This window comes from Oncorhynchus keta, chromosome 33, assembly GCF_023373465.1.
Source record: "Oncorhynchus keta strain PuntledgeMale-10-30-2019 chromosome 33, Oket_V2, whole genome shotgun sequence".
In the NCBI taxonomy this organism is placed as follows: Eukaryota; Metazoa; Chordata; class Actinopteri; order Salmoniformes; family Salmonidae; genus Oncorhynchus; species Oncorhynchus keta.
The window spans coordinates 22313234-22339236 of NC_068453.1; the positions used below are offsets into that span (position 1 = coordinate 22313234).

General features: G+C 43.2%; 1 protein-coding gene across 3 annotated transcripts in view; it reads right to left on the reverse strand.

The window, feature by feature from the left end:
- Positions 1–26003, reverse strand: part of LOC118382441 (GAS2-like protein 3) — a 29054-nt gene extending 3051 nt beyond the window's left edge. Inside the window, exons 1-8 of one of the 3 annotated variants that reach the window (XM_052492464.1) lie at positions 25817–26003; positions 10501–10556; positions 3615–3792; positions 3269–3387; positions 2870–3011; positions 2144–2207; positions 1584–1725; positions 867–974 (exon numbers count right to left, since the gene is read on the reverse strand). In XM_052492464.1, coding sequence (XP_052348424.1) covers positions 867–974; positions 1584–1725; positions 2144–2207; positions 2870–3011; positions 3269–3387; positions 3615–3792; positions 10501–10524 — 777 coding nt within the window. In that variant the 5' untranslated portion in view covers positions 10525–10556; positions 25817–26003. Of the gene's footprint in view, positions 1–866; positions 975–1583; positions 1726–2143; positions 2208–2869; positions 3012–3268; positions 3388–3614; positions 3793–10500; positions 10557–11312; positions 11677–24075; positions 24099–25816 lie in introns of those variants that run through there. The other 2 variants (XM_052492466.1, XM_052492465.1) reach the window with 2 other exon arrangements.

Sequence of the window (26003 nt, forward strand, 5' to 3'; positions counted from 1 at the left end):
GCTGTTCCTTGGCCAATAAGTTAACGCTGTTCCTTGGCCAATAAGTTAACGCTGTTCCTTGGCCAATAAGTTAACGCTGTTCCTTGGCCAATAAGTTAACGCTGCTCCTTGGCCAATAAGTTAACGCTGTTCCTTGGCCAATAAGTTAACGCTGCTCCTTGGCCCGACCTCCTGTCCAGTACTAAAGAGATCCACTCTGCTTCCCTAATGAGCTTAGGGTGTGATCTGCTGCTGTGTGGAACCATGAGCCACTGAGACAGACGTTTCCAGCTTCCTTTATCCTACAACGCTGCTTTTTATACTTGGTGTGGCTTTTTACTTTCCAGTTGTATCACCATTTTATCAGCCTTAAATACACAACATTTGATACTAAGCTTACTTGACTTTTCCAAAATGCTTTGTCTCAAGTCTACAGGTCTATCTAGTCTATATCATAGGTTGGTCTCAAGTCTCCAAGACTATATAGTAGGTTGGTCTCAAGTCTCCAAGACTATATAGTAGGTTGGTCTCAAGTCTCCAAGACTATCTGGTCTATAGTATGTGAAGGTATAAAAAGGACCAGATGACAGGTACTGACCATAGAATTACATCAAGTGTAGTAATTTAATTTCTACGGTGCTGACACAGCCAAGCTTGTGCCAGGCACCGAGACTGAACCTTTGGATTAATGGCCAGGTAATGAATGAGGTTACGGTAGAGAGATGTTTCCTGGTCTCTTGGCAGAGGACAGAAAGGGTGTGTCACTAGCTACAGGTCTAATGCTCACTTAGCAGTGGAATTGACTCAGTGCAACATCTACAGCACATACACTGATGTTCAATGCTTGGGAGAGTTCAGTGTGTCACTATACAGTGTGTGCTGCTCACCCGGATGAAGAGGGTCTTGTCTCCCAGCCTGTAACGGCCCTCTGACAGGTATTCAATAGATACTCTCTGGGAGCAGTTACACGGAGGCTCGTCCGTCAGATGTTGCTCCTGTAACACAGAGGGAGAATTAACATGGGCCTATAGAGTCCTGGCTAAGGAAGCAAGAACATGAAATGTTCTAAAACATTGAGAAACCCTGTTTCATTAACCCATCACCTAAGGATAAAGCAGAGTTGCTAACAGGAAAACGCAATGAACCGATGAACTCAACTGAACCAATTTTAAGTTGCAAAGACTTGAAAGGCTAGAGAGCAGCACTCAGTAGCAGCCTCTGAATACCGTAGTTTAAGAGGACCGCTTTGTCAAACACACTAATCAAAGGCTAAGTGTCATGCAGCTTAGGCTGTGGACACAGGAAGTGTTCTTCTGATGTTTGTTGATGTTGTGACTGAGCTGCATTGGTGCCACAGGCTACAGAGTCACATGACCCCAGATGGATGGAGCATCACGAGGACCATAATGACTCATACAGCCCTGAGCAGTGAGGCAACTAGAGCCCCCGCTGCCTCCATCTTGGATCTGATGAACTGGGTCACCAACTAACTATTTTAATAGAACAACAAGAGAGATGAGAGGAGAGGAAAGTGGAGAGTCAAGTCCCTATTTAGTCAGTAGAAATTTGACAATAGCACAGTTTTAACTCCTGGAGTGACTTACCCCAGGCTGGTAGAGGCCCCCATGCTGGCAGCACACAGTGAAGGTTTTGACTGCAGGAGCAGGCTCTGTCGTCTTCAGCAGGGTCTCCTCCAGCTCAATCTCCTTCTCCAGTTTCACCAGCACCGGAGGCTCCACACCATACCTATGGAGAAAAACAGATCAGTACAGTGCTTTAAAAGGGACTGTTAGGAATTGAAAAAAGATGACACACATATTCACTATTGCTGCATTGTCCATCTTTCTACCCCAAAACAGCTGCAACATACCACATTGAATAACTACAGGATCAAAAAGGTCAAAACAAAACATGGTGGTCATGTTCTAGAATGATCTTATCTTACATTTGTCACAGTGCAACATCTACAGCACATACAGTACCAGTCAAAAGTTTGGACACACCTACTCATTCAAGGGTTTTTCTTTATTTTTTAAAACTATTTTCTACATTGTAGAATAATAGTGAAGACATCAAAACTATGAAATAACACATGGAATCACTGTAGGCGTGTCCAAACTTTTGACTGGTACTGTACATCATCTATCAACCAAGGGAAACTTACTTGGAGACGATGCGGCCGATCTCTAGCAGACACAGACACACCTGCCGGGGATCCTTGTGCAGAACTGCGAAACAGAGAAATTACATACTGTAGAGAGACGACATGGTTGTATTGTATAGTAGCAGTGTCACAAACCCATTACTTATAATGAGAAGGTGTCCACACAGAGAACTTATGTTAATTGCTCTCTATGGTGGATCCTATTATGTCATTAAGGAGGATGGCTTAAACAAAAGCCAGACAATGGCTGCAGTGGAGGCATCTGCTCCGTTCAGTCATTAAAGGCTTACAACTCAGCCCATGTTCCTTTGAACCGATTAAGCTAAGAAGCCATTAATCAACTCCCAGGGTAATGTCGTAATGTATCAAACTCCAAGGGCAACATAGTAATGTATTAATCAACTCCTAGGGTAATATAGTAACATTAATTAACTCCAAGGATAATGTAGTAATGTTACAAGAGTGGTGGGATGGAATGGAGTTGGAACCTACCTCAACTGTACAACCATGGTTCTGCTCCACTGATTACACAAGACTGAATGGGTTTTGGTTTGATTGATACCTGTGGACATTCGTGCTAGAATGCTAAGCTAACTAGAGGCTGCCGGAAACCCCCCCACCAAATATGCACTTCAAAACTATCTGGAGCGATTGCCGTTTGTGATTAGCTCCTACTTACTGTGCCCACTGGTCAGTACAGCCTCCCCACCAAACTAAAACACCTACCTAGGCCCTCCGATTCAAACAGGTACGTCTCCTCCACGCCTATGCGGCGACACCAGCCCAGGAAGTTGGCAGTGTTGTCGCGCGCGAAAAAGGACCCTGGAGAGGCATTGCACTTGCATGTCACCTTCTTCATGGGAAACAACTGCAGGGAAAGGCATTCAAAAAGTATAACAAATTAACCACACATGCATTGCATCACAGTTGACATAGTTGACATATGACCATGATATTTTCAAATGGACAGAAAAAAAACATTAATTTCAGAACCAAACGCACCAACTCGTTTCAGATGGGAAACAGACCACCAGCTCAAATTACCCTATCCATTACCACTCTCCCCACTCGCCTACTTTTCCTTAATATCCTGGTCCCCCTGCCATTCCTGTCGCCACAGCTCACCTTGCCCATATCCGAGGCCCCGCTCTGAGAGATCCTGCTCTGCAGAGCTCCGATAAGCTGACACAGCTTCACCCCATTGTTCAGCTCCGCCATGAAGCTCTCCGCTCTCACCTCCTCTCCTGTGTATCAGAGACAGAGAGGAAAATAGTGTGTTAGTGTTTATTTTTGGGAGTGAGGGGTGAGTGACAGGGCGAGACATTTAAGGCCAAATGATTAACAAAAGGAAGAATTCTAGGCTGCACATCCAAAAACTTCATTTGCCAGGTTCAGGTTACAAATAATGCCACAGGAACAAGACAACGACACACTTTTTGAATTATTTCCCCAATGACCCTCCTGGTCTTACCCAGCATCCCGGTGAGCCAGATGGCCAGGTCCTCTTGCATGGGTACCAGTGTGGCTTCGTGGCGCACGGCCAGCCACTGGTCATACTGGAAGACATCGGCCAAGCCCGGCCCATGACGCAGGGTCAAAGGGCTGCGAGGACTCTGCAGGGGCGTGTCAAACTTCTCTCTGAACCACACCTGCAAGGGGGGGGGGTAAAGATAGTTTGTCACTCAATGTGTCCTCTACCACCAGCTGGTGCCATTACTATGGGGAGAGAGTGCAGAAAAAGGTTTTGGGTGCTGACAATGAAATGTTCCTAGCATATCGCTTACATTCACCCGTTATTCAACAATTCCATTATATTACAAGTGGTGTCAGCCTGGCAAAGGATGTCATTTTCAGAATAGATTCCAGCATGATAGTGATTGTATCCAAATGCTCGTAGACTAAAGGAGCTGCACGGATCACTGGAAGTGGGTTTAGACTCTGTTGGCAGTGGGATAGGCCGGGGGGAGAAATCCGAAATACTTCACTCACACAGGCTACGAGAACTCAGCCCCTGGCACACAGACCGCGCCTTCGTCAGGGCAAGAATGACATGATTCAAGCATATCAATTTTCAAACATGTTGATATTCATCAGTATACAATTTCAACACTTGGCCCCCTAAAAAAACTATCCAGCTACACTAATAAGTTTGAAGTGCAAATAGACAGAGGAAAGGTTGCCTTGGAGATTGAGCAGCATTTTGTAAGACTCTAAAATGGAAGAGGAATAGAAATAGGATATTGTCGAGACAACCAAGTCCTCTGAGACTGCCTACTAGATGTCTGCGGTGCTATTCCACTTGCAGTGAGGGAAAGGAAATCAGCTGAGGGGAGGAGAATTCCTGGAGGCTGGAACAAGCCTTGTATCCTACAGTCACATCAGATTAACCTCCAATCATGGACCCCGACAAATCAGCCGGGCTAGACAATCTGGACTCTCTCTTTCTAAAATTATCTGCCGAAATTGTTGCAACCCCTATTACTAGCCTGTCCAACCTCTCTTTTGTATTGTCTGAGATTCCCAAAGATTGGAAAGCTGCCGCAGTCATCCCCCTCTTCAAAGGGGGAGACACTCTAGACCCAAACTGCTACAGACCTATATCTATCCTACCATGCCTTTCTAAGGTCTTCGAAAGCCAAGTTAACAAACAGATAACCGACCATTTTAAATCCCACCATACCTTCTCCGCTATGCAATCTGGTTTCAGAGCTGGTCATGGGTGCATCTCAACCACGCTCAAGGTCCTAAACGATATTTTAACCGCTATCGATAAGAAACAATACTGTGCAGCCGTATTCATTGGTCTGGCCAAGGCTTTCGACTCTGTCAATCACTGTATTCTTATTGGCAGACTCGATAGCCTTGGTTTCTCAAATGATTGCCTCGCCTGGTTCATCAACTCCTTCTCTGATAGAGTTCAGTGTGTCAAATCGGAGGGCCTGTTGTCCGGGCCTCTGGCAGTCTCTATGGGGGTGCCTCAGGGTTCAATTCTCTGTATACACCAATGATGTCGCTCTTGCTGCTGGTGAGTCTCTGATCCACCTCTACGCAGACGACACCATTCTGTATACTTTTGGCCCTTCTTTGGACACTGTGCTAACAACCCTCCAGACGAGCTTCAATGCAATACAACTCTCCTTCCTTGGCCTCCAATTGCTCTTAAATACAAGTAAAACTAAATGCATGCTCTTCAACCAATTGCTGCCTGCACATGCCAGCCCGTCCAACATCACTACTCTGGACGGTTCTGACTTAGAATATGTGGACAACTACAAATACCTAGGTGTATGGTTAGACTGTAAACTCTCCTTCCAGACTCACATCAAACATCTCCAATCCAAAGTTAAATCTATTTCGCAACAAAGCATCCTTCACTCATGCTGCCAAACATACCCTTGTAAAGCTGACCATCCTACCGATCCTCGACTTCAGGTGATGTCATTTACAAAATAGCCTCCAATACCCTACTCAATAAATTGGATGCAGGTCTATCACAGTGCCATCCGTTTTGTCACCAAAGCCCCATATACTACCCACCACTGCGACCTGTACACTCTCGTTGGCTGGCCCTCGCTCCCTACTCGTCGCCAAACCCATTGGCTCCAGGTCCTCTACAAGACCCTGCTAGGTAAAGTCCCCCCTTATCTCAGCTCGCTGGTTACCATAGCAGCACCCACCTGTAGCACGCGCTCCAGCAGGTATATCTCTCTGGTCACCCCCAAAACCAATTCTTCCGCCTCTCCTTCCAGTTCTCTGCTGCCAATGACTGGAACGAACTACAAAAATCTCTGAAACTGGAAACACTTATCTCCTTCACTAGCTTTAAGCACCAGCTGTCAGAGCAGATTACTGCACCTGTACATAGCCCATCTATAATTTAGCCCAAACAACTACCTCTCCCCCTAATGTATTTATTTATTTTGCTTCTTTGCACCTCATTATTTCTCTCTACCTTGCACATTCTTCCACTGCAAATCTACCATTCCAGTGTTTTACTTACTATATTGTATTTACTTCGCCACCATGGCCTTTTTTTTGCCTTTACCTCCCTTATCTCACCTCATTTGCTCACATTGGATATAGACATATTTTTCTACTGTATTATTGACTATGTTTGTTTTACTCCATGTGTAACTCTGTGTTGTTGTATGTGTCAAAATGCTTTGCTTTATCTTGGCCAGGTCGCAATTGTAAATGAGAACTTGTTCTCAACTTGCCTACCTGGTTAAATAAAGGTGAAAAATAAATAAATAAATAAATACACACAGCTGACAGTATATCCGCTATCGCTGCCTCTCTCCCACACCCTCATTGGCATATCATGATTGAGACTTTCCCTGGGTTTAGCCTCACAGAAAGGTCTCGGTGGGGGTAGAGAACGAGGGTGAGTCAAGTCACTGTTGGAGATATTTGACGTCACAGAAAACATCCCAGACTGAGAAGAAAGAGTGAGAGAGAAAGTGAGAGAAAGAGAAAGTGAGAGAAATAAGATCTGAGAGAGAAAGAGGTGTGAGAGAGAAAGAGAGTGAGAGCATAAATGGCCCTGCTCAGTAGAAAGCATTTAAAATTCTGTCTGGTTGTCAAAAGATGTACATTTAATTAAAACACAAATTAGAAGAAATTCTCGCAATTCCTCCTCCCCAACCCCCTCTCCCTTACATAACTGTGTTCTAAGGATAAGGTGCCTGGCTGGTGCTCTGGGCAAGGCAACCCCACAACTTATGTTGTTTTCCATCTTGCTCGCACTGAATACAGCTAATTAGAGAAAAGGCGACGAGGAGGGGAGTGTTTGAGTTACATAAACATGTGGAGATTACCACCATACCATTGGGGATTACCCGTGGTGACCTCTCCAGCGTCACCTGACTGGATGCAGGTTTCACAGAAATTAAAGCTTTAGTAGCCCTCACGTGGGCTTATTCTAGTTAGACATCAATTCAATTGATCCTTAATGGTAGTCCTTGTGCAGTAGAATACCTACCACCTTTCCTGTGTCCAAATAAAATTGCTAAATAGTTTTGGGTACTGTGAAAACTTTAGACTCCTCCCAAGTATACATTTAGTTTTCAGAATAAGTGTACAGGCAAGGTACTGTGTACAGGCAAGTAGACTAATTGTGTAAACAAATACAGCATAATCCTGGTACATCTGGCAGATAGGGGAGGGGAGGGAGATTGTAAGAGTTTTAAACATTGGACTTTAAAGCTCCCTCTTAATGGAACATAGAAAAGGGATTTTAAACAGAAAATCTACATTCCTAACTCGTTCTTAATGAAGAAACCAAATAGCCATTCAGGATGATGTGGATCGCATATATGTACACATACTAGGCCTCTCGATTGCATGTTGGTGTGATCACAAGACAGACACCAAGCCAATGAGTTTGAATACTTCTCAAATGCATCCTTTCACCCTTCCTTAACAGAATCACATGATTTGAGTGCAAAAAAATGTTTCCACTACATTGCTTTCACTAATAATGATGTCACATCAATTTAGTGATGGGGGAAAAATACATATCACAATAATATTTTGGACAATATTATAATTTATATTTTCACTGTGCTTGCGGCAAAACGCCAGTATTTTTCATCCGAAATCTTGTTCTCCGGCTTCTTTATAAAATAGTAAGCCAACATGGTTTCAGCACTTAGTTCAATGACTGATCAACACTCATTTTGTCATGGTTCTCTCGTCCCTCTGCAGCAGACATAGGGTGAGCAATATGTTTGGAACATCAAAGCATAATAAAATCACAGTATCGAATCGCAATTCATATTGTATCGGCACCGACACATCATGATAATATTGTATCGTGAGGCCCCTGGCAATTCCCAGCCCTACATCAGATCAGTGATAACGTCAAGGACGAGAGGAAGGAAGGATTCAAACAGGGCCAGAGTTACACCTGCTAGTCCTTTATGCTCCTCCGAGTTGTGAATGGTTCTTGATGACCTTTGACTCAGAGGAGAAACCCCACAGGCAGGGCCGTAACCAAGGTCTGAGTTTTAGTGAGGTCTGGACAGGGGGGGAACTACCGTAATTTCCAGACTATAAACCGCTACTTTATTCCCACACTTTGAACCTCGCGGTTTATACAATAACGCGGCTAATTTATGGATTTTTCCCGCTTTCGCAAAATTCATACCGCCAAAAAACAGAGCACCGTCACATAATGTGACGTAAATCGAGCGCGCTCAAACTTCCCATCATTCTGATTACGGTAGTAATTTTGTCACCCTCATGGCAAAGACACGGAGAAATGCATATGATGCAGCTTTCAAGTTGAAGGCGATCGATCTGGCTGTTGGAAAAAGAAATAGAGCTGCTGCATGGGAGCTTGGCCTTAATGAGTCGATGATAAGACTTTGTAAACAGCAGCGTGAGGAACTGACTCAGTGCAAAAAGACAACAAAAGCTTTCCGAGGGAAGAAAAGCAGATGGCCCAAAGTATTTGCAGCCACTTGACATTAGTGTAAATCGTGTATTTAAGGTGGCGCTCCCTGTTCAGTGGGAGGCTTGGATGACAAGTGGGGAGAAATCCTTCACTAAAACGGGCCGCAGGCGAAGAGCATCTTATGGTCAAGTCTGCCAGTGGGTCCTGACAGCGTGGAGCATTGTCAAAAAATCCACTATCATCAACGGGTTTCGAAAGGCTGGACTGCTGCGTGTTGAAGGGGCAGCATGAGCTCAGCGGGGTATTTGCCTCCGGATGAAAGTGACGAGAGCGACAATGAAAACGATCCAACATCGGATGAAGCAATTCTGAGGCTATTCAACTCCGACACCGAAGGAGATGACTTCATTGGTTTCAGTGCACAGGAGGAGGAAGATAGTGACCAATGACTTTCTTGGTAGGCTACTGCTTTAATTTTAGTTACAAGCCGTGTTTCGTTAAAGCCTATTTATTTTTGTTACAAGCCATGTTTTGTTAAAGCCTATTTATTTTTGTTACAAGCCATGTTTAGTTTAAAGGCTGTGTAAAGTTAATTTGTTTCAATGTACCAGTAGGCACCTGAGGCTTATAGACATGTGTGGCTTATTTATGTACAAAATACATATATATTTTTTAAATTCAGTGGGTGCAGTTTATATTCAGGTGCGCTTAATAGTCCAGCAATTACGGTATTTGCTATTTGAAGAACAGCAAAAATAACCCTCGCCATTATGACATTGGTTGCTGTTGCTTCATTCACCTCAGTCCATCTACAAACACATAGCCTACAAGCTATACAATTAATACGTACAGAGGGATCTGTTTGCAGCAAAATTCATTTGTTTACTTTTTGTCAATAAAGTAACTGAATTTTTTCCCCAGACAATTCTTGGCTGGAACACATTTTGCCACAGGGTGGGGATATTTTTTTGTAGACTTAAAGCACATGTTCTACAATTCTACACATTCTGCCATAACTTATGCCATGTTAATATAATATCTGAGTGAAAGTGACTAACAAAATATAATACATGAGGGCCTCCTGGAGGTCAGGGCCCCTGGGCACACGCAGGGTGTTGGTAATTCAGCCATGATTACAACAAGTTTAGATAGTTGGCTAAACTAATTTACCAATCCATTTTTTTAACTGCCATTGATGAGTAAACAATTGAAAAACTGCTTATGCACAAAATGGCACCTAGTGTATTCTACAATCCTAACTCAACAGTAAGTTGAGACCCTGACTGTGCCCCCCCCAAAAAAAAACATTTTAAAAAACATGTATGACATCCAGACCTCTGCGTCCTCATATGTAGTTACGGCCCTGCCCACAGGGTATTGGCCTCCTCAGATATCAGACGGCCTTGAGAGCAAACAGATTATGTTGCTGGAGATAATAGACCAGTAAAAACAGTAAAGCGATCAGTGTCAATCCACCTCCTGAATAGACAAGCTCAGGGCTGCCCAACCCTCTTCCTGGATCTACCGTCCTGTGGGTTCAGTCCAACCCTACTTTAACACCTGATTCTACTAATTAGCTGCTCAACAAGACCTTAACTAGCTGAATCAAGATATGCTAAATTAGGGTTGGACTGAAAACATACAGGACAGTAGATCTCCAGGAAGAGGGTTGGGCAGCCCAGGACAAACTAAACCAGGAAAGCGTTAGAGATTTTGAATGACTCGTGAAGGGTCCTAAACTGATGAGAACGTCACGATTTTGCTTTGCCATTGTAGCCGAGCCGTTTTGCTAACACCTGACTGCTGCTCCTATCCTTTAGATATGTAAACACATCAGGGATAGGGACCACGGTATGAGAAGAGGTCTTTGGACTGGGCCTTTGAGGGAAAAGGAGTTACCCCTTCTGAACAACAAAAAACGTTCCAAAAATCCTTGTATGTTCATAAGTCATTTTCTTACCTGTATGCCAGCCTGCACTGCCATCGCTGCAATCAGAGGAGGTTCACCTTTTCATCCTGAAACAGACACGAGGCTATTAAGTATAAAAATGATAGAAAACAGATATACGAATTAAAGTAATATATCAGAATGTCTCCCTCATTCCTCCCAGGATGTAGGGGATTACCCAGACCCATAACCATCCCCTTGGCCCAAAGGTGTGTGTGTGTGAGAACGAGAGCGAGAGACAATGAGCTGCACTATACTAGCCTCTGACAGTTTATTTAACAAGAAACACAGCCAGCCCCCCCCCCAACATATACACACCCCAAAACAGCTCCCTTTCTCCCTCAGCAACCCACCCAATTTAAACTTCTCTACTGGGCTGAGCTCCAGTACTCAAACGTCACCATAGACCCAAGGGGCAGGCAGCACAAACTAAGACCCCAGAGCTATGACCGCATTTCAATTTTATAGATAGGGTTGCAAAATTCCAGTTACTTTCAATAAATGTACTGGTTTTCCCCGAAATCCCAGTTGGACGATTCCCGGAATCAGGTGGGAAGAAGCAAAAAAATCCAGAATCCTCCACCAGGATTTCTGGAAAACCAGGGAATTTATTGAAAGTTCCCAGAATTTAGCAACCCTAATGATAGATTCACATTGCAGCTACTTAATACGCTGTTGTCATCTGATAGACCGCTCCTTACGTGCACAAAAATGTGCATTCAGTTACTCTGACACAGCATAAAATAAATCAATTAATGTCTCATCTGTGATGCGTTGCTCTCGGCAGAGGACAAGATGACAGCAGCGCAGACAAGCAGAATTACCTTAAGACAGGAGGAAGACAGTAGTCATGTACGAAAAGAGCTGCGTAGAACCCCCAGATAGTCGGAAAAACCCGTCTCCACCCTGCTTCTGACCGGGAAACAGAAAGCGCAACACAAACCACGCAGGCTCCTACTGGCTGGTTCCAGACTTCAGAGTGTGTTATGTCGACAGCGAGCGAGAGAATGACAGAAGGAGGAGAGAGAGAATGGAGGGAGGAGGGAGAGCCTTGACTAATGAAGTGGCTCTGCTCAGCGCTGCAGAGGCCCCCCACTCCTGCGACGGCCAGTCCTCCTCTCACAAAGCACCCATTGTTACACAGCATCCCCCTTCCACGTCCCCCACGCGTCCATCATCCCCCAACTCTGCACCTACCCTGGGAGCTCCCTGCGATGAGCTAATGGAAATTGAGCGCTAGGGGGCAGGGGAACCAGCCACTTCCTCCTCACCCCCCCCCAAAAAAAAAGAACAACAACATGATGGCAAGGGGAAAGTTTGGTGTGGGGAAGACAGAAGAGAAAAGGGCAAGGGCCAGGGTTCAAATTACACATTGCGACTGTCCCTGATCTGGGATGCCCTCAGAATAGTTGCTGGACCAAAGTGTTCATTGTCTAATGCTTATGCAGGTGCCCAGGTCAGTGCACATGTCCTGATTTGCTAAAAGGTGACAAGCACTGCCATAGTTGGAACCCTGGCAAGACTTGCTCCTGGAGCAGATCAGTAGGTCTAAACTACTGGACAGTAGACAAACAAAGAGGGGGAGAAAGAGAGAACGGGGTGACTTTTAATTTGAGTAGAGAGGAGTATGTGGCTTACAGCAGAGGACAAAGGGAGCACTCGTATCTAGAATGTGCTGCATCTGGGGCCCCAATGCGCGAGCTGAGAGAATGCCTCCCCGTGGGGACCAAAAGGGCAGCATGCACATCCACACCACCACCAAATGTCAATGCGAAGGAGGGAGTGAGAAATGAAAAGAGGCATTCAAAAACAGAATGTGTTTAATGCTGCTGGGTTGGCTGATATGAATGTGCGAGTGTCTCTGAGGAAAGGGCAAGGCTCGACACTTGACATGGGGCGCTGCCTTGCACATTCTCCAGAGGCTGCTGAAACACTCGAACAAGGCCCGTTCTCTCTTGGCAGCCTTGTTCAATCAAAACCGGTCTTCCAACAATGACCTTTGGGTCCAGCAAAAATGAATGTTTGAATGAATATGCATTGGAGCTTGTTATTGCTTCACAATGTAAACCTTGTTTGGTACATTATGCATTGGTACATTGTTGGGTGAATTCATTAGATTTTTAAAAAAACTTATCTTTAACTCTGCATTGTTGGACAAGGACCCATAAGTAAACATTTCTCTGTTAGTCTACAAATAACATTTTACTTGATGTTGATTCATGCGTTTTGTTTTTGATAGAACCGGGATGTAAAATTACAACCTGCTTCCAAACCAAGACGGCCCTTTAAATGAATTGAAATGGTGGGTCTCCCTTTGTGAGGAAGTAAATGGGAAGGTTTAATGAAGTAGAGGAACATTAACCAAGCCTCTCTGTAGTCCTGAAGGAAAAACACACAGATGGATGAGGGAGCAGGGGTAGACTGTCCACATGTTCCCCATGCAGGTCAACATCTTGCCTCAGTAATCATTTAAGAGGATCAGGGGCTATTCCAGACATGGACGATCCACCCTCACTGATCACAATACTACAGACAGCACGTAGCAGGGGCACATGGATGGAGCTGCAGTCGATGTACATCATGTGTTTGATTTGCATTCAAGCGCACAGCGGGAGACCACACAATGTTGGGGGGGTTGCATGTTCATTTGTTTTACAGTGCATTGTAAAGTGTGTGCGAATTATTGACTTGGGGGGATTCGCTTACTTACCAATGGCATGGAACAGCTGCGCTCGTCTAACGTAAGAGTGGAAAGGGGCTGTAAAGCCAGCACATGGGGCCATAGGCTTTTTATTTTTTACCCTGCTCTCCTGCCAAATGGGGTCTGCTCCACTCTCCCCAGAGACCACCAACTCTTCATTCATTCAACTTCTCCTGCTGAGCCCTTTGTGTCTCAACTTAATTGGCCTGTCAGTTGAAGGTTTCATTCGGTGCCTCTCCATCGGAAATGGACCTTGTATTCATATATATATATGCCATTTAGCAGACGCTTTTATCCAAAGCGACTTACAGTCATGTGTGCATACATTCTACGTATGGGTGGTCCCGTGAATCGAACCCACTACCCTGGCGCTACAAGCGCCATGCTCTACCAACTGAGCTACAGAAGGACCCTCATTATGGGAGTAGGTGCATTCAGGCAGGATTAGGCCTAAGTGTAGCATACAGCATTAGGCTGAACCCATGTCCTTCAAGAAGAGTTGTCCTGAAGATGACGGGTCGCCAGGAAAGCCCCTCTGACTTTTAGGTGTGAACTGAGGAGACACCTGCCAATCCCACTTCATCCTGGTTTGATTAGTCTATTTCTGCTCCACAGCATGCACTTTGAGGCTGCTGGGAAGTTTGTCTTGTCAAAAAAAAATTTGAAGACAGTCGACACATCTGGTAGGGAGTAAAAAAACGTGTGGATTTACTGAAGTCTGAAATTGAGGCAACCAAATGAAAGCTGTCAAATGGAGCCGGTATCGAGTTAGGCCTCCTATAGGGTGATTGTGCCTGTTAAGCTGCGGCAGGCAGGACTGGCAGCTTGCCCATTCATCTGGAGAGTTTGCTCGCTGATTAACATAGACTAGGCCACTGAATTGCAAGCCAACGTAGATGACATCATCCCTTCAGAAAACAATATCCCGACAGTCCCAACTGAAGTACCTAAGAATGTCCCAAAGACCGCCAAGAGCACTGATCTAACCTGACAGTGTCATAAATGTTGACGTTTGCTTTAAATACATTTTCCAGAATGAATAGGGTTCCATGGCCATACTGACAAAGTCATCAGGAAGAGATTCTGTGATTATCAAGGAGAGGGTTGTGATCTGATCATTGCAGTGATGGCAACAACTGCAGAAGCTGCTGTATTCAAAAATGGGTCAATTGTAAGGACAAGGCCGTTAATGACCTCATCTGAAACTATGACTGGATGATGTCAACAGAATAGAAAAAGGGCTTTTGCTTAAAGAGGGTGTTGAGGAAATGTTCTGTGTGTATGCCGAAATGCTCTTATGATAGGAACAGAGTTTTTATTTTATGGTATATAAGACTAGTTCTACATTTCAAATTGTATGACTTGTATTCTCCATTGTCCTAAAATTTAAAAAGGAAAATCCTGAAATGAAATTGTAACAATGCGAACGCAAATATGGGCCTAACGTGTCAGCTAATTTGTAACCGGCTTTATCAAAGTGGTCAGATAAGCTACAAGACGTCCGAGGCCCTGAAGAAGACCCTCGCAGAAGGTCAGGTAAGGAGGGTTATTTGCAGTGAACCTGTTTTTGTGGGATACACATAGGGCAATAATAGGTCGTGTGGCATTTTTTTGGTTAAACTATCCCAAATTCAATGGAATTGCAACCCTCTGCATGCACAGTGCATTCTTCCATCATGTGCAGTGCACTCTTCCATCACATGGACAGCTGATTCTCAAGATCTTGCACAGAATGAGATGCTATTTAGCCCACACTACCACACTGACTGAGCCAAGGACTACATGCTTTCTGGTAAGTTTTGATTACAATACTGGGTGAGGTGAATATATATTATAGAACATACATGCTTTTTTGTTAACTAGTAAATAATAGTCTACTGCAAAGTGTGTCTAAATCATTTCTAACTTGTTGACAATTTCTGCTAGTTAGTTTTTGATACCATGTGGGTTTTAAGTTGCTTGAGCCTGCTAATGGAGGAGTCTTAATTGAACTGTTTCCATACATGTTTCATTTAAAAAAAATGTATCTTACAAAGGAGTTGATTAATCTAACTATTTAACAATTTTTCTGTACCTGGAGTTGTATATATTTAAAAAAAAACTAATTTCATCTAATCTCTACAGGAAAATTCCATGGGCACCTTCTGATGTACGGAGACATTTCACCACAGCTAATGTAGAAGGAAAATCTGTGTACATTTGCAAATACTGTGCCAAATCATATGTGAAGAATGCAACAAAGATGCAGAATCATCTGGCTAAGTGCATAAAGTTCCCTCAGCGCTCACAACAAACACCCTCTGACAAAAGTCACTACTGCTATTTGAGGTGAAAATGATGAATCAGACATCTTGTCGATGGTCCTCCTGGAATCAGAAGTTTTTTTGACTCAATGGAGAAACGTCGTCAGAAATGCTGATGAATGTCTTGCTTGAGCGGTGTATGCAACTGGTTCACCTCTGATTCTCAAAGGCAATGTGTATTGGAAGAGATTTCTGAATGTTCTTCACCTAGCATACACCCCTCCAACCAGACATGCTTTATCTACTCATTTGCTGGATGCCATCCTGTCTGATGATCAGACTCTGCTTGAAGATATAAGCTAAGAAAGCCATACATTCCTGCCCACTTCACTGTTGCTCCAAGCAGAAGAAACTGCAGTTCTGAAATGCATCAAAAAAGCGTGAAGACTTCTGCCTGAAGCTCATACACACCGCAGCATACATGTTGGACCCCAAGTATACTGGCAAGAGCATCCTGTCTGGTGCTGAGATCAACAAGGCCTATGGTGTCATCACTACCGTGTCTTGCCACCTTGGCCTGGATGAGGGAAAGGTTCTTGGCAGTCTGGCGAAGTACACTTCCAAGCTAGGGCTTTGGGATGGAGATGCAATATGGCAGTCGTGCCAACATATCTCATCAGCCACCTGGTGGATCTGAAGCTATTTCCCTTGTTGCTTCCATCATCCTCCAAATCCCACCAACATCAGCCACCTCAGAGCACAACTGGTCCTTGTTTGGGAATACGCACGCCAAAGCACGCAACAGGCTGACCAATACAAGGGTTGAAAAATTGGTGGCCATCCGGGCAAAATTTAGACTTTTTGAGCCATCCTCAAGGTTGGAAAATGACAGTGAAGATGAGGCCTCAGTCTGATGTTCAAGAGGTGGACATTGGAGGAGGTTCAGGGAGAAGACATGGAAGCCGGAGAGGAATACAACCAAAGCTTTAGTTTCTAGACTATCATTTTACAGATGTATGTTGAAAACGTTTTTGGGAGATGCGATGGATCATTGGGGATCATTCAATAATCCCTTTTGTTGTTCAGTGAAATCATCCCATGTGAAGAGTCAACTCAATTAAAGTTCAATTCGTAATGAATTTTTAATTTTTTAAAATATTTTTTATCTTCTATTGGAAATATTTAATCATTTGCAATTATATCTACTTATGATAAGTTAATTTTTTAAATTTCTACTTATGATAAAGGTAAAAATGTTTATGTCTGCTTATGATATGGTAAATTCTCCAGATCCTTCAGGTTTCGGGGCTGTCGCTGGGCAATACGGACTTTCAGCTCCCTCCAAAGATTTTCTATTGGGTTCAAGTCTGGAGACTGGCTAGAGACTGGCTGGAGACTGTTATATACCCTTTGTTGGCAATGACAAAGTATTGAGATAAACTTTTGTTATTGACCAAATACTTATTTTCCACCATAAATTGCAAACAAATTCATTAAAAATCCTACAATGTGATTTTCAGGATATTTTTTCTCATTTTGTTTGTCAGTTGAAGTGTACCTATGATGAAAATTACAGGCCTCTTCTTTTTAAGTGGGAGAACTTGCACAATTGGTGGCTGACTAAATACGTTTTTGCCCCACTGTACATGGCCTCATCCATCCTCCCCTCAATACGATGCAGTCGTCCTATCCCCTTTGCAGAAAAGCATCCCCAACGAATAATGTTTTCACCTCCATGCTTCACTGTTGGGATAGTAATTCTTGGGGTTGTACACATCCTCCTTCTTCCTCCAAACACAGCGAGTGGAGTTTAGACCAAAAAGCTCTATTTTTGTCTCATCAGACCACATGACCTTCTCCCATTCCTCCTCTGGATCATCCAGATGGTCATTGGCAAACTTCAGATGGGGCTGGACATGCGCTGGCTTGATCAGGGGGACCTTGTGTGCGCTGCAGGATTTTAATCCATGACGGCGTAGTGCGTTACTAATGGTTTTCTTTGAGACAGTGGTCTCAGCTCTCTTCAGGTCATTGACCAGGTCCTGCCGTGTAGTTCTGGGTTGATCCCTCACCTTCCTCATGATCATTGATGCCCCACGAGGTGAGATCTTGCATGGAGCCCCAGACCGAGGGTGATTGACCGTCCTCTTGAACTTCATTTTCTAATAATTGCGCCAACAGTTGTTGCCTTCTCACCAAGCTGCTTGCCTATTGTCCTGTAGCCCATCCCAGCCTTGTGCAGGTCTACAATTAAACCCTGATTTCCTTACACAGCTCTATGGTCTTGGCCATTGTGGAGAGGTCGGAGTCTGTTTGATTGAGTGTGTGGACAGGTAACAAATTCAAACAGGTGCAGTTAATACAGGCAATGAGTGGAGAACAGGAGGGCTTCTTAAAGAAAAACTAACAGGTCTGTGAGAGCCGGAATTTTTACTGGTTGGTAGGTGATCAAATACTTATGTCATGCAATAAAATGCAAATTAATTATTTAAAAATCATACAATGTGATTTTCTGGATTTGCGTTTTAGATTTCATCTCTCACAGTTGAAGTGTACCTATGATAAAAAATTAGACCTCTATATGCTTTGTAAGTAGGAAAACATGCAAAATCAGCAGTGTATCAAATACTTGTTCTCCCCACTGTACGTATATACTCTATTCTAGATAAGGCTCATCCTATATAACTACTGCTGTACACACATTTTCTATTCATATACTGTCACACACACACACACACACACACACACACACACACACACACACACACACACACACACACACAGAGACACAGAGAGTATACCAAACATTAGCAGTAGAGGTTGACCGATTAATCGGAATGGCCGATTAATTAGGGCCGATTTCAAGCTTTCATAACAATTGGTAATCAGCGTTTTTGGACACGGATTGTGGCCGATTTATTATTATTATTATTATTGAACCTTTATTTAATGAGGCAAGTCAGTTAGGAACACATTATTATTTTCAATGACGACCTAGGAACAGTGGGTTAACTGCCTTGTTCAGGGGCAGATCGACAGATTTGTACCGAGTCAGCTCGGAGGTTCGATCTTGTAACCTTCCGGTTACTAGTCCAACGCTCTTACCACCTGCCTGGCATTGCACTCCACTTATCTAGCGTGTCCTGTGTTGCATATAATCGATGCAGTGCCTGTAGTTTGGGCCGCCTGGCTCGTTGCAAACTGTGTGAAGACCATTTATTCCAAACAAAGACCGTAATTAATTTGCCAGAATTTTACATTATTATGACATAACATTGAAAGTTGTACAATGTAACAGCAATATTTAGACTTAGGGATGCCACCCGTTAGATAAAATACGGAACGGTTCCGTATTTCACTGAAAGAATAAACATTTTGTTTTTGAAATGAGTTTCCGGATTCGACCATATTAATGACCTAAGGCTCGTATTTCTGTGTTTTATTATGTTAGAATTAAGCCGATGATTTGATATTTTATAGAGCAGTCTGACTGAGCGGTGGTAGGCGGCAGCAGCAGGCTCGTAAGCATTCATTGAAACAGCACTTTCGTGCGTTTGCCAGCAGCTCTTCGTTGTGCTTCAAGCATTGAGCTGTTTCAAGCCTATCAACTCCCGAGATTAGGCTGGTGTAACCGATGTGAAAAGGCTAGCTAGTGAGTGGGATGCACGCTAATAGCGATTCAATAGGTGACGGCACTCTGAGACCTTAAAGTAGGGCCGCGGCATTTGTGGAGCAATGGATAACGATGCTTCGAGAGTGGCTGTTTTTGATGTGTTTCTGGTTCGAGCCCAGGTAGGGGCGAGGAGAGGGACGGAAGCTATACTGTTACACTGGAAATACTAAAGTGCCTATAAGAACATCCAATAGTCAAAGGTATATGAAATACAAATGGTATAGAGCGAAATAGTCCTATAATTTGTATAATAACTACAACCTAAAACTTCTTACCTGGGAATATTGAAGACTCATATTAAAAGGAACCACCAGCTTTCAATAGTTCTCATGTTCTGAGCAAGGAACTTAAACGTTAGCTTTTTTACATGGCATATATTGCACTTTTACTTTCTTCTCAAACTGTTTTTGCATTATTTAAACCAAATTTAACATGTTTCATTATTTATTTGAGGCTAAATTGATTTTTATTGATGTCTTATATTAAGTTAAAATAAAAGTTAATTCAGTATTGTTGTAATTGTAATTATTACAAATAAATAAATTAAAAAAATATTTTTTTAAATGTAAAAAAATACAAGCGTCCGATTAATCAGTATTGGCTTTTTTTGGTCCTCCAATAATCGGTATAGGCGATGAAAAATCATAGTCGGTCGACCTCAAATTAGTAGTGCTGACCTAATATGGAGTTTCGTCCCCCCCATCCGCCTTTGCCTTCAGCAGAACATTCTCAATTTGTTAGGGCATGAACTCGACAAGGTGTTGAAAACATCCCATGGGGATGCTGGCCCTTGTTGACTCCAATGCTTCTCACTGTTGTGTGAAGTCAGTTGGATGTCTTTTTTTTGGGTGGTGGACCATTCTTGATACACACAGGGAACTGTTGAGCGTGAAGAAATCCAGCAGCGTTCCTATTCTTGATACAAACCGGTGCGCCTGGCACCTGCTACCATACTCTGTTCAAAGACAGACATTTTTTATCTTGCCCATTCACCCTCTGAATAGCACACATGCACAATTCATGTCTCACTTGTCTCAAGGCTTAAAAATTCCTTACTTAACCCGTCTCCAGCCCTTCATTACACTGATTGAAGTGGATTTAACAAGTGATATCAATAAGGGGTCATAGCTTTGACCTGGTCAGTCTGTCATGGAAAGAGCAGGTGTTTTTAACGTTTTGGATACTCAGTGCAGGGTGAATGGGCAAGGCAAAAATATTTAAGTGCCTATGAACGGGGTATGGTAGTAGGTTCCAGGTGCACCGGTTTGTGTCAAGAACTGCAATGCTGCTGGATTTTTCACACTCAACATTCTCCCGTGTGTATCAAGAATGGTCCACCACCCAACTTCACACAACTGTGGGAAGCATTGAAGTCAACACGGGTATCCCTGTGGAATGTTTGACACCTTGTAGAGTCCATACCCTGATGAATTGAGGATCTTCTGAGGGCAAAAGGGGTGGTGCAACTCTATATTAATATTTAGTATACTCTGTGTATATATTCCAGACTCTGACATGGCACCTGCTAATATTTCTTCATTGATTTGTGTCTATTGTTATGTATTATTGCACTGTAGGAGCTATAAACATAAGAATTTCACTGAACCTGTCATAACATCTGCTAAACATGTGTTCATGACCAAAAACAATAATTGGTTTTATTTAGTCTCAGTCCATTCTCCCTCTCCTGTAACCATTCCACTTCCCCTCTCTCACTGGTCCCAGTCTTCCCATTAGTCAGCAGGATTAATCAGGATTTTATTTGGTTTGGCCTCCTTCTGGAGATGCCACTTCCCCAAAATGTGAGTTATAATGCCAGAGATCAGCCAGATGGTGTTTAGGGGGTAGAGGGGCAGAATCAGGGCTGTTTTGGGGCACACTCCTCCTCGTGCATGCATTCATTTGGCTCCAGTCCAGAGCTCAAGTATGACCCTATGCATAAATGTTATTATTTCTGTCACACAAGCTTCCACAAGAGGGTTGTCTGACAAAAGCAGCACAAAGCACAAATTTGTGTGGTAGTCCTACATATGAGATATGCCTATGAAAATGATTTGTTTTCACATTACAGCTCAATTTAGGTGCAGAAATCAACTGTTCTGCCTTACTATTATTCGACCATGCTGGTCATTTATGAATATTTGAACATCTTGGCCATGTTCTGTTATAATCTCCACCCGGCACAGCCAGAAGAGGACTGGCCACCCCACACATGGTCTCTCTAATTCTCTCTTTCTTTCTCTCTCTCGGAGGACCTGAGCCCTAGGACCGTGCCCCAGGACTACCTGACAATGATGACTCCTTGCTGTCCCCAGTCCACCTGACTGTGCTGCTGCTCCAGTTTCAACTGTTCTGCCTTATTATTATTCGACCATGCTGGTCATTTATGAACATTTGAACATCTTGGCCATGTTCTGTTATAATCTCCACCCGACACAGCCAGAAGAGGACTGGCCACCCCACATAGCCTGGTTCCTCTAGGTTTCTTCCTAGGTTTTGGCCTTTCTAGGGAGTTTTTCCCAGCCACCGTGCTTCTACACCTGCATTGCTTGCTGTTTGGGGTTTTAGGCTGGGTTTCTGTACAGCACTTTGAAATATCAGCTGATGTACAAAGGGCTATATAAATAAATTTGATTTGATTTGAAATGGTATGTTAAAGAAATAATAAGCAGGTCTACTTGAGTTTCTAAAATGGGTATAGTATTTAGGATCCATTTGCTGCTGGTGAAATGGTCTTCCTCAGAGGTAGCAGCACACACTTAAGCAAAGGGAAGCACCTGCACAACCTTTATTACGGTATTCCTCTAGCAGGAAACAAGGAACAGGGAGATTTAAAATGGACATAAAACTATTTTCTGGTATTGCTTAACATTATGTAGGCTAAAAGTAAGCAATAAAATCAAGGGCATCTCCTTTCCAGACATGATGGGTGGATGGTTGCCAGAAGATACAGACCCAGGTATCTTCTGGCAACAATCCACCCTCTGCAACTGGATCATGGACTTCCTGACGAGTAGACCACAGGCTGTGAGGATTGGCAACATCACCCCCCTGACTCTTCACACAGGGGCCCCCCCAAGGGAGTGTTTTCAGTCCTCTGCTGTACTCCCTCTTCACCCACAACTGCATGGTTGCACAACACCAACGTCATCAAGTTTGCTGACGATACCACGGTTATAGGGCTGATAACCAACAACAACGGGTCAGCCAATAGGGAGGAGGTAAGTGAACTGGCATTGTGGCGTCATGATAACCTCTCCCTCAATGTGAGCAAAACAAAGGAGTTGATTGTGGACTTCAGGAAGCAAAGGAGGGAACATGCCCCGATCCACATCAATAGGACTGCAGTAGAGGGTCACAAGTTTTAAGTTCCTCGGCGTGCACATTGGACCAACACCACTCTTGTCAATAGGGCTCACAAGTGTCTCTACTTCCTAAAGGCGTCCACATAATTCCCAGCCGAAACAGTTCGGTAGAGTTTGTACATATATAATGATGACATTTTGTGGGGGTTTTATCACTTTTTGGACTTCGGTGAATTTTTTTTTTCGGCAGTTCGGGCACACATTTTTTCTGGAGGCAAGCCAAAGGTCAGAGCCAAAGTCTACGTCCCTTTGTCTGCGATTGGTTATAAGTAGGGATTCTTCAATAAAGTATTTTTTTGTCATTCAATGAGACTAATTTTCATGTAATTTTTTTCCATTGAAAAATACTTCAAACATCTTAATTAGATGTAAAATCTTCATCAAAACCAAAATTAATGACTGATTTCTTGACTTAGATAAATTCTTTATTTTGAGGAAGTGTATACTGGTTACGGTGTCTCAAAATGGACAAAGTACTATTGCCACTTGTTTCTTGTTTTTAAAGCGAAGGTCTTTTAAGGAAGTAAGCGAGCACACTCGTTCGGTTAGCCGAACTGAAGCATGCTGACGAACACAATGATACATCAAACTGAAGCATGCTGACGAACACAATGATACATCAAACTGAAGCATGCTGACGAACACAATGATACATCAAACTGAAGCATGCTGACGAACACAATGATACATCAAACCGAAGCATGCTGACGAAGACAATGATACATCAAACCGAAGCATGCTGACGAACACAATGATACATCAAACTGAAGCATGCTGACGAACACAATGATACATCAAACCGAAGCATGCTGACGAACACAATGATACATCAAACCGAAGCATGCTGGCGAACACAATGATACATCAAACTGAAGCATGCTGACGAACACAATGATACATCAAACTGAAGCATGCTGACGAACACAACGATACATCGAGCAGATAGAAATACAGCTGAAAACTGCCCCTTTCGTCCTCATGCTAACTACCAGTAGACACAGCAGCCATTTTAAAATGGCAGTTTCAGCCAATCAGATCCTTTGTTGTTCAACATCATGTGCCATTTCATAATGGCTGCTGTGGCTACTGGTAGCTAGCATGAGCACGAAATGGGAAGTTTTAGAGGAACACGAGTAGTATTTTAACCTTATCCACACTGCTCCATAGATAAAGGTCAAATTTGGAGTACAGTGGCATATCGCATTCCTGCATTGAGGTACATTTTCAGACCCATATCTCACGCCGGCTCAACTGTGTCAATGTAGCCAGGACATAAACATTAATAAAAGAGAGTCTCACACACACTATATACAAGCTCCCAGTAATATATTGGGTGAACCAACAACGTATCGGCATCACTGTGCCTTCTTCAGGGTCATGAATGTAGCCAGGACAAACACATTTTCATGATTTCACTAATATCATGAAAAACAATAAATCATAGCACGGTTTTGGGCTCATTCGGTAGTTTTTACCTGATAAAGTACCATTTATATTAATAAAAAACAGGGGTCACCAACAAGTGGATCGTGAACTTCAAGGCATTCCTAGTTGATAATCAAACACTTCTGTAGAAAAGCTAAAGATAAATGCATAATGGCTCACCCATTATGCAACTGGAGTTTTGCCATCAAGCCTGTCCCCGCTCTCTGATCAGTCTCACTGGAGGAAGGCGAGAGCAGGGACTGTGAGAGGTGGACCCCTCTGCTATTCTCTCCCTCCGCTGAGACTAATGCCGTATTCGAAACAACTGGGGACTCAAAAATCTACAACTTCCGAGCGTTCAAGACAACTTCTGCGAAAAAAAATAGATCCAACAAAAATAGATCCAACTGGGGAAAATAGTTTTTGAACGGTCATCCAACTCGGAAACTAAGGCATCTTTATAGCGCTCCGCCTTTCCGACCTGAATGAAGTTCACGGAGTTCATGATTTGACCTCGGTTTTTTTACAGGATAATGTCAATGAATCACTACCTCACATCAGTTTCTAAATAGCGATAGATGTGATAGCTTAACCCTCAAATCCATTCCTTCATTTGAGGCCAGAGACTTTTATGGGATGAGCGCGCAATTTATTTTCAAGCCACCATGGCCTGAAAATGTCAGATACGTTCTAAATCCCGCTACGGACTGCCGTTTATGACAAACACCGGTACTAAACCAAAGATAATCATCTGTTTTAAGTAATAGATTTTGTGACTTCTAGATTTGTTTTTATATATTTTTTTGTTTAACCTTTATTTAACTAGGCAAGTCAGTTAAGAACAAATTCTTATTTACAATGATGGCCTACCCCAGACAAACCCTAACACGGTCGACGCTGTGCCAATTGTCCACCACCTTAAGGGACTCCCAATCACGGCCAGTTGTGATACAGCCTGGAATCGTACCAGGGTCTGTTGTGACACCTCTAGCACTGAGATGCAGTGGCTTAGATCGCTGCGCCAATCTGAAGGCCTATAAACTGTGTGCGCAGTTATAGTCATCATAAACGGATGACTATAAACTGTAGTACCAGCATCCCCAATCAGAGGTAAAAAGGAATGGGTAATTTCCTGTAATTCATGAGGTGAAAACATTAGTCTTATAATGTAATAAAACACTATGTCCACCATGGGTAAATTTGAATAATATAACATAATTCAATGCCAAAGTAATTCAACACTTTAATATATGATCATACTACTTTAACCATGGACAGAGTTTAAAATGCCTGTAAACGCAATTTAACCAGGCACTCTAGACTAGAGCGTCCGTAGGGTCTGTGCAGCAGGATGAACGTTTGACCACTATACTTAATTAATGTAACCATGATTGTGTTCCGATCTCAGTGTAGCTCAGTGTTAACAAGCGTCACGGTAGTGTCAGTATCTTCTGGCAAGGTGGATGTTTGTCCAAGGCCAATCATGTATGTTCCTTGCAGTTTGTATCCAAGGCAACATTTTCAAACAAACGGTCATTAGTAGGGCGTCTATAACCTGTGTGACATGAGGATGATCATTATGCAAGTTAATACATGGCCCATTTCGAAATGTGTGTTTAAAACGCTTTCCCATGGATTTTCAGAGATGTCGGCCAAATTGCACATTAAATGTAAAACAAGTTCAGTCATCTAAGCAGGCTACCAAATTACACGCATTCCATTTACAAACCATGAGACCAAATCTAGTCTATTGTGCAGACTATAATAAGGTTTAAGAACTTAGAAACTACATGAAATAAGTTAGTCTTCCACTCCGGAGAATTATCAGCCACGGGGCACTTGTTGCTTTCTCGTGGGCTGTATAAAGGAAAGGACAGATTCGTCCACGCCACGGAAACAATTACGTCTCGCGTTAACTCACCAGCATATAAATGATGTGTTCCGTATCTCGAGGAGTTTTCCTTGAAAATGTCCTAAAGTTTGAGTTCACTGTCATCAATGATCAATTATAGCTCTCGCCAAACGTGCATGCACTGTTCGAAACAACCAACCAGAGCCGAAGCTCTTCGTGGAAAGGGGCGTGGTGAAGCTCCTGCTGGAAGAGCAGG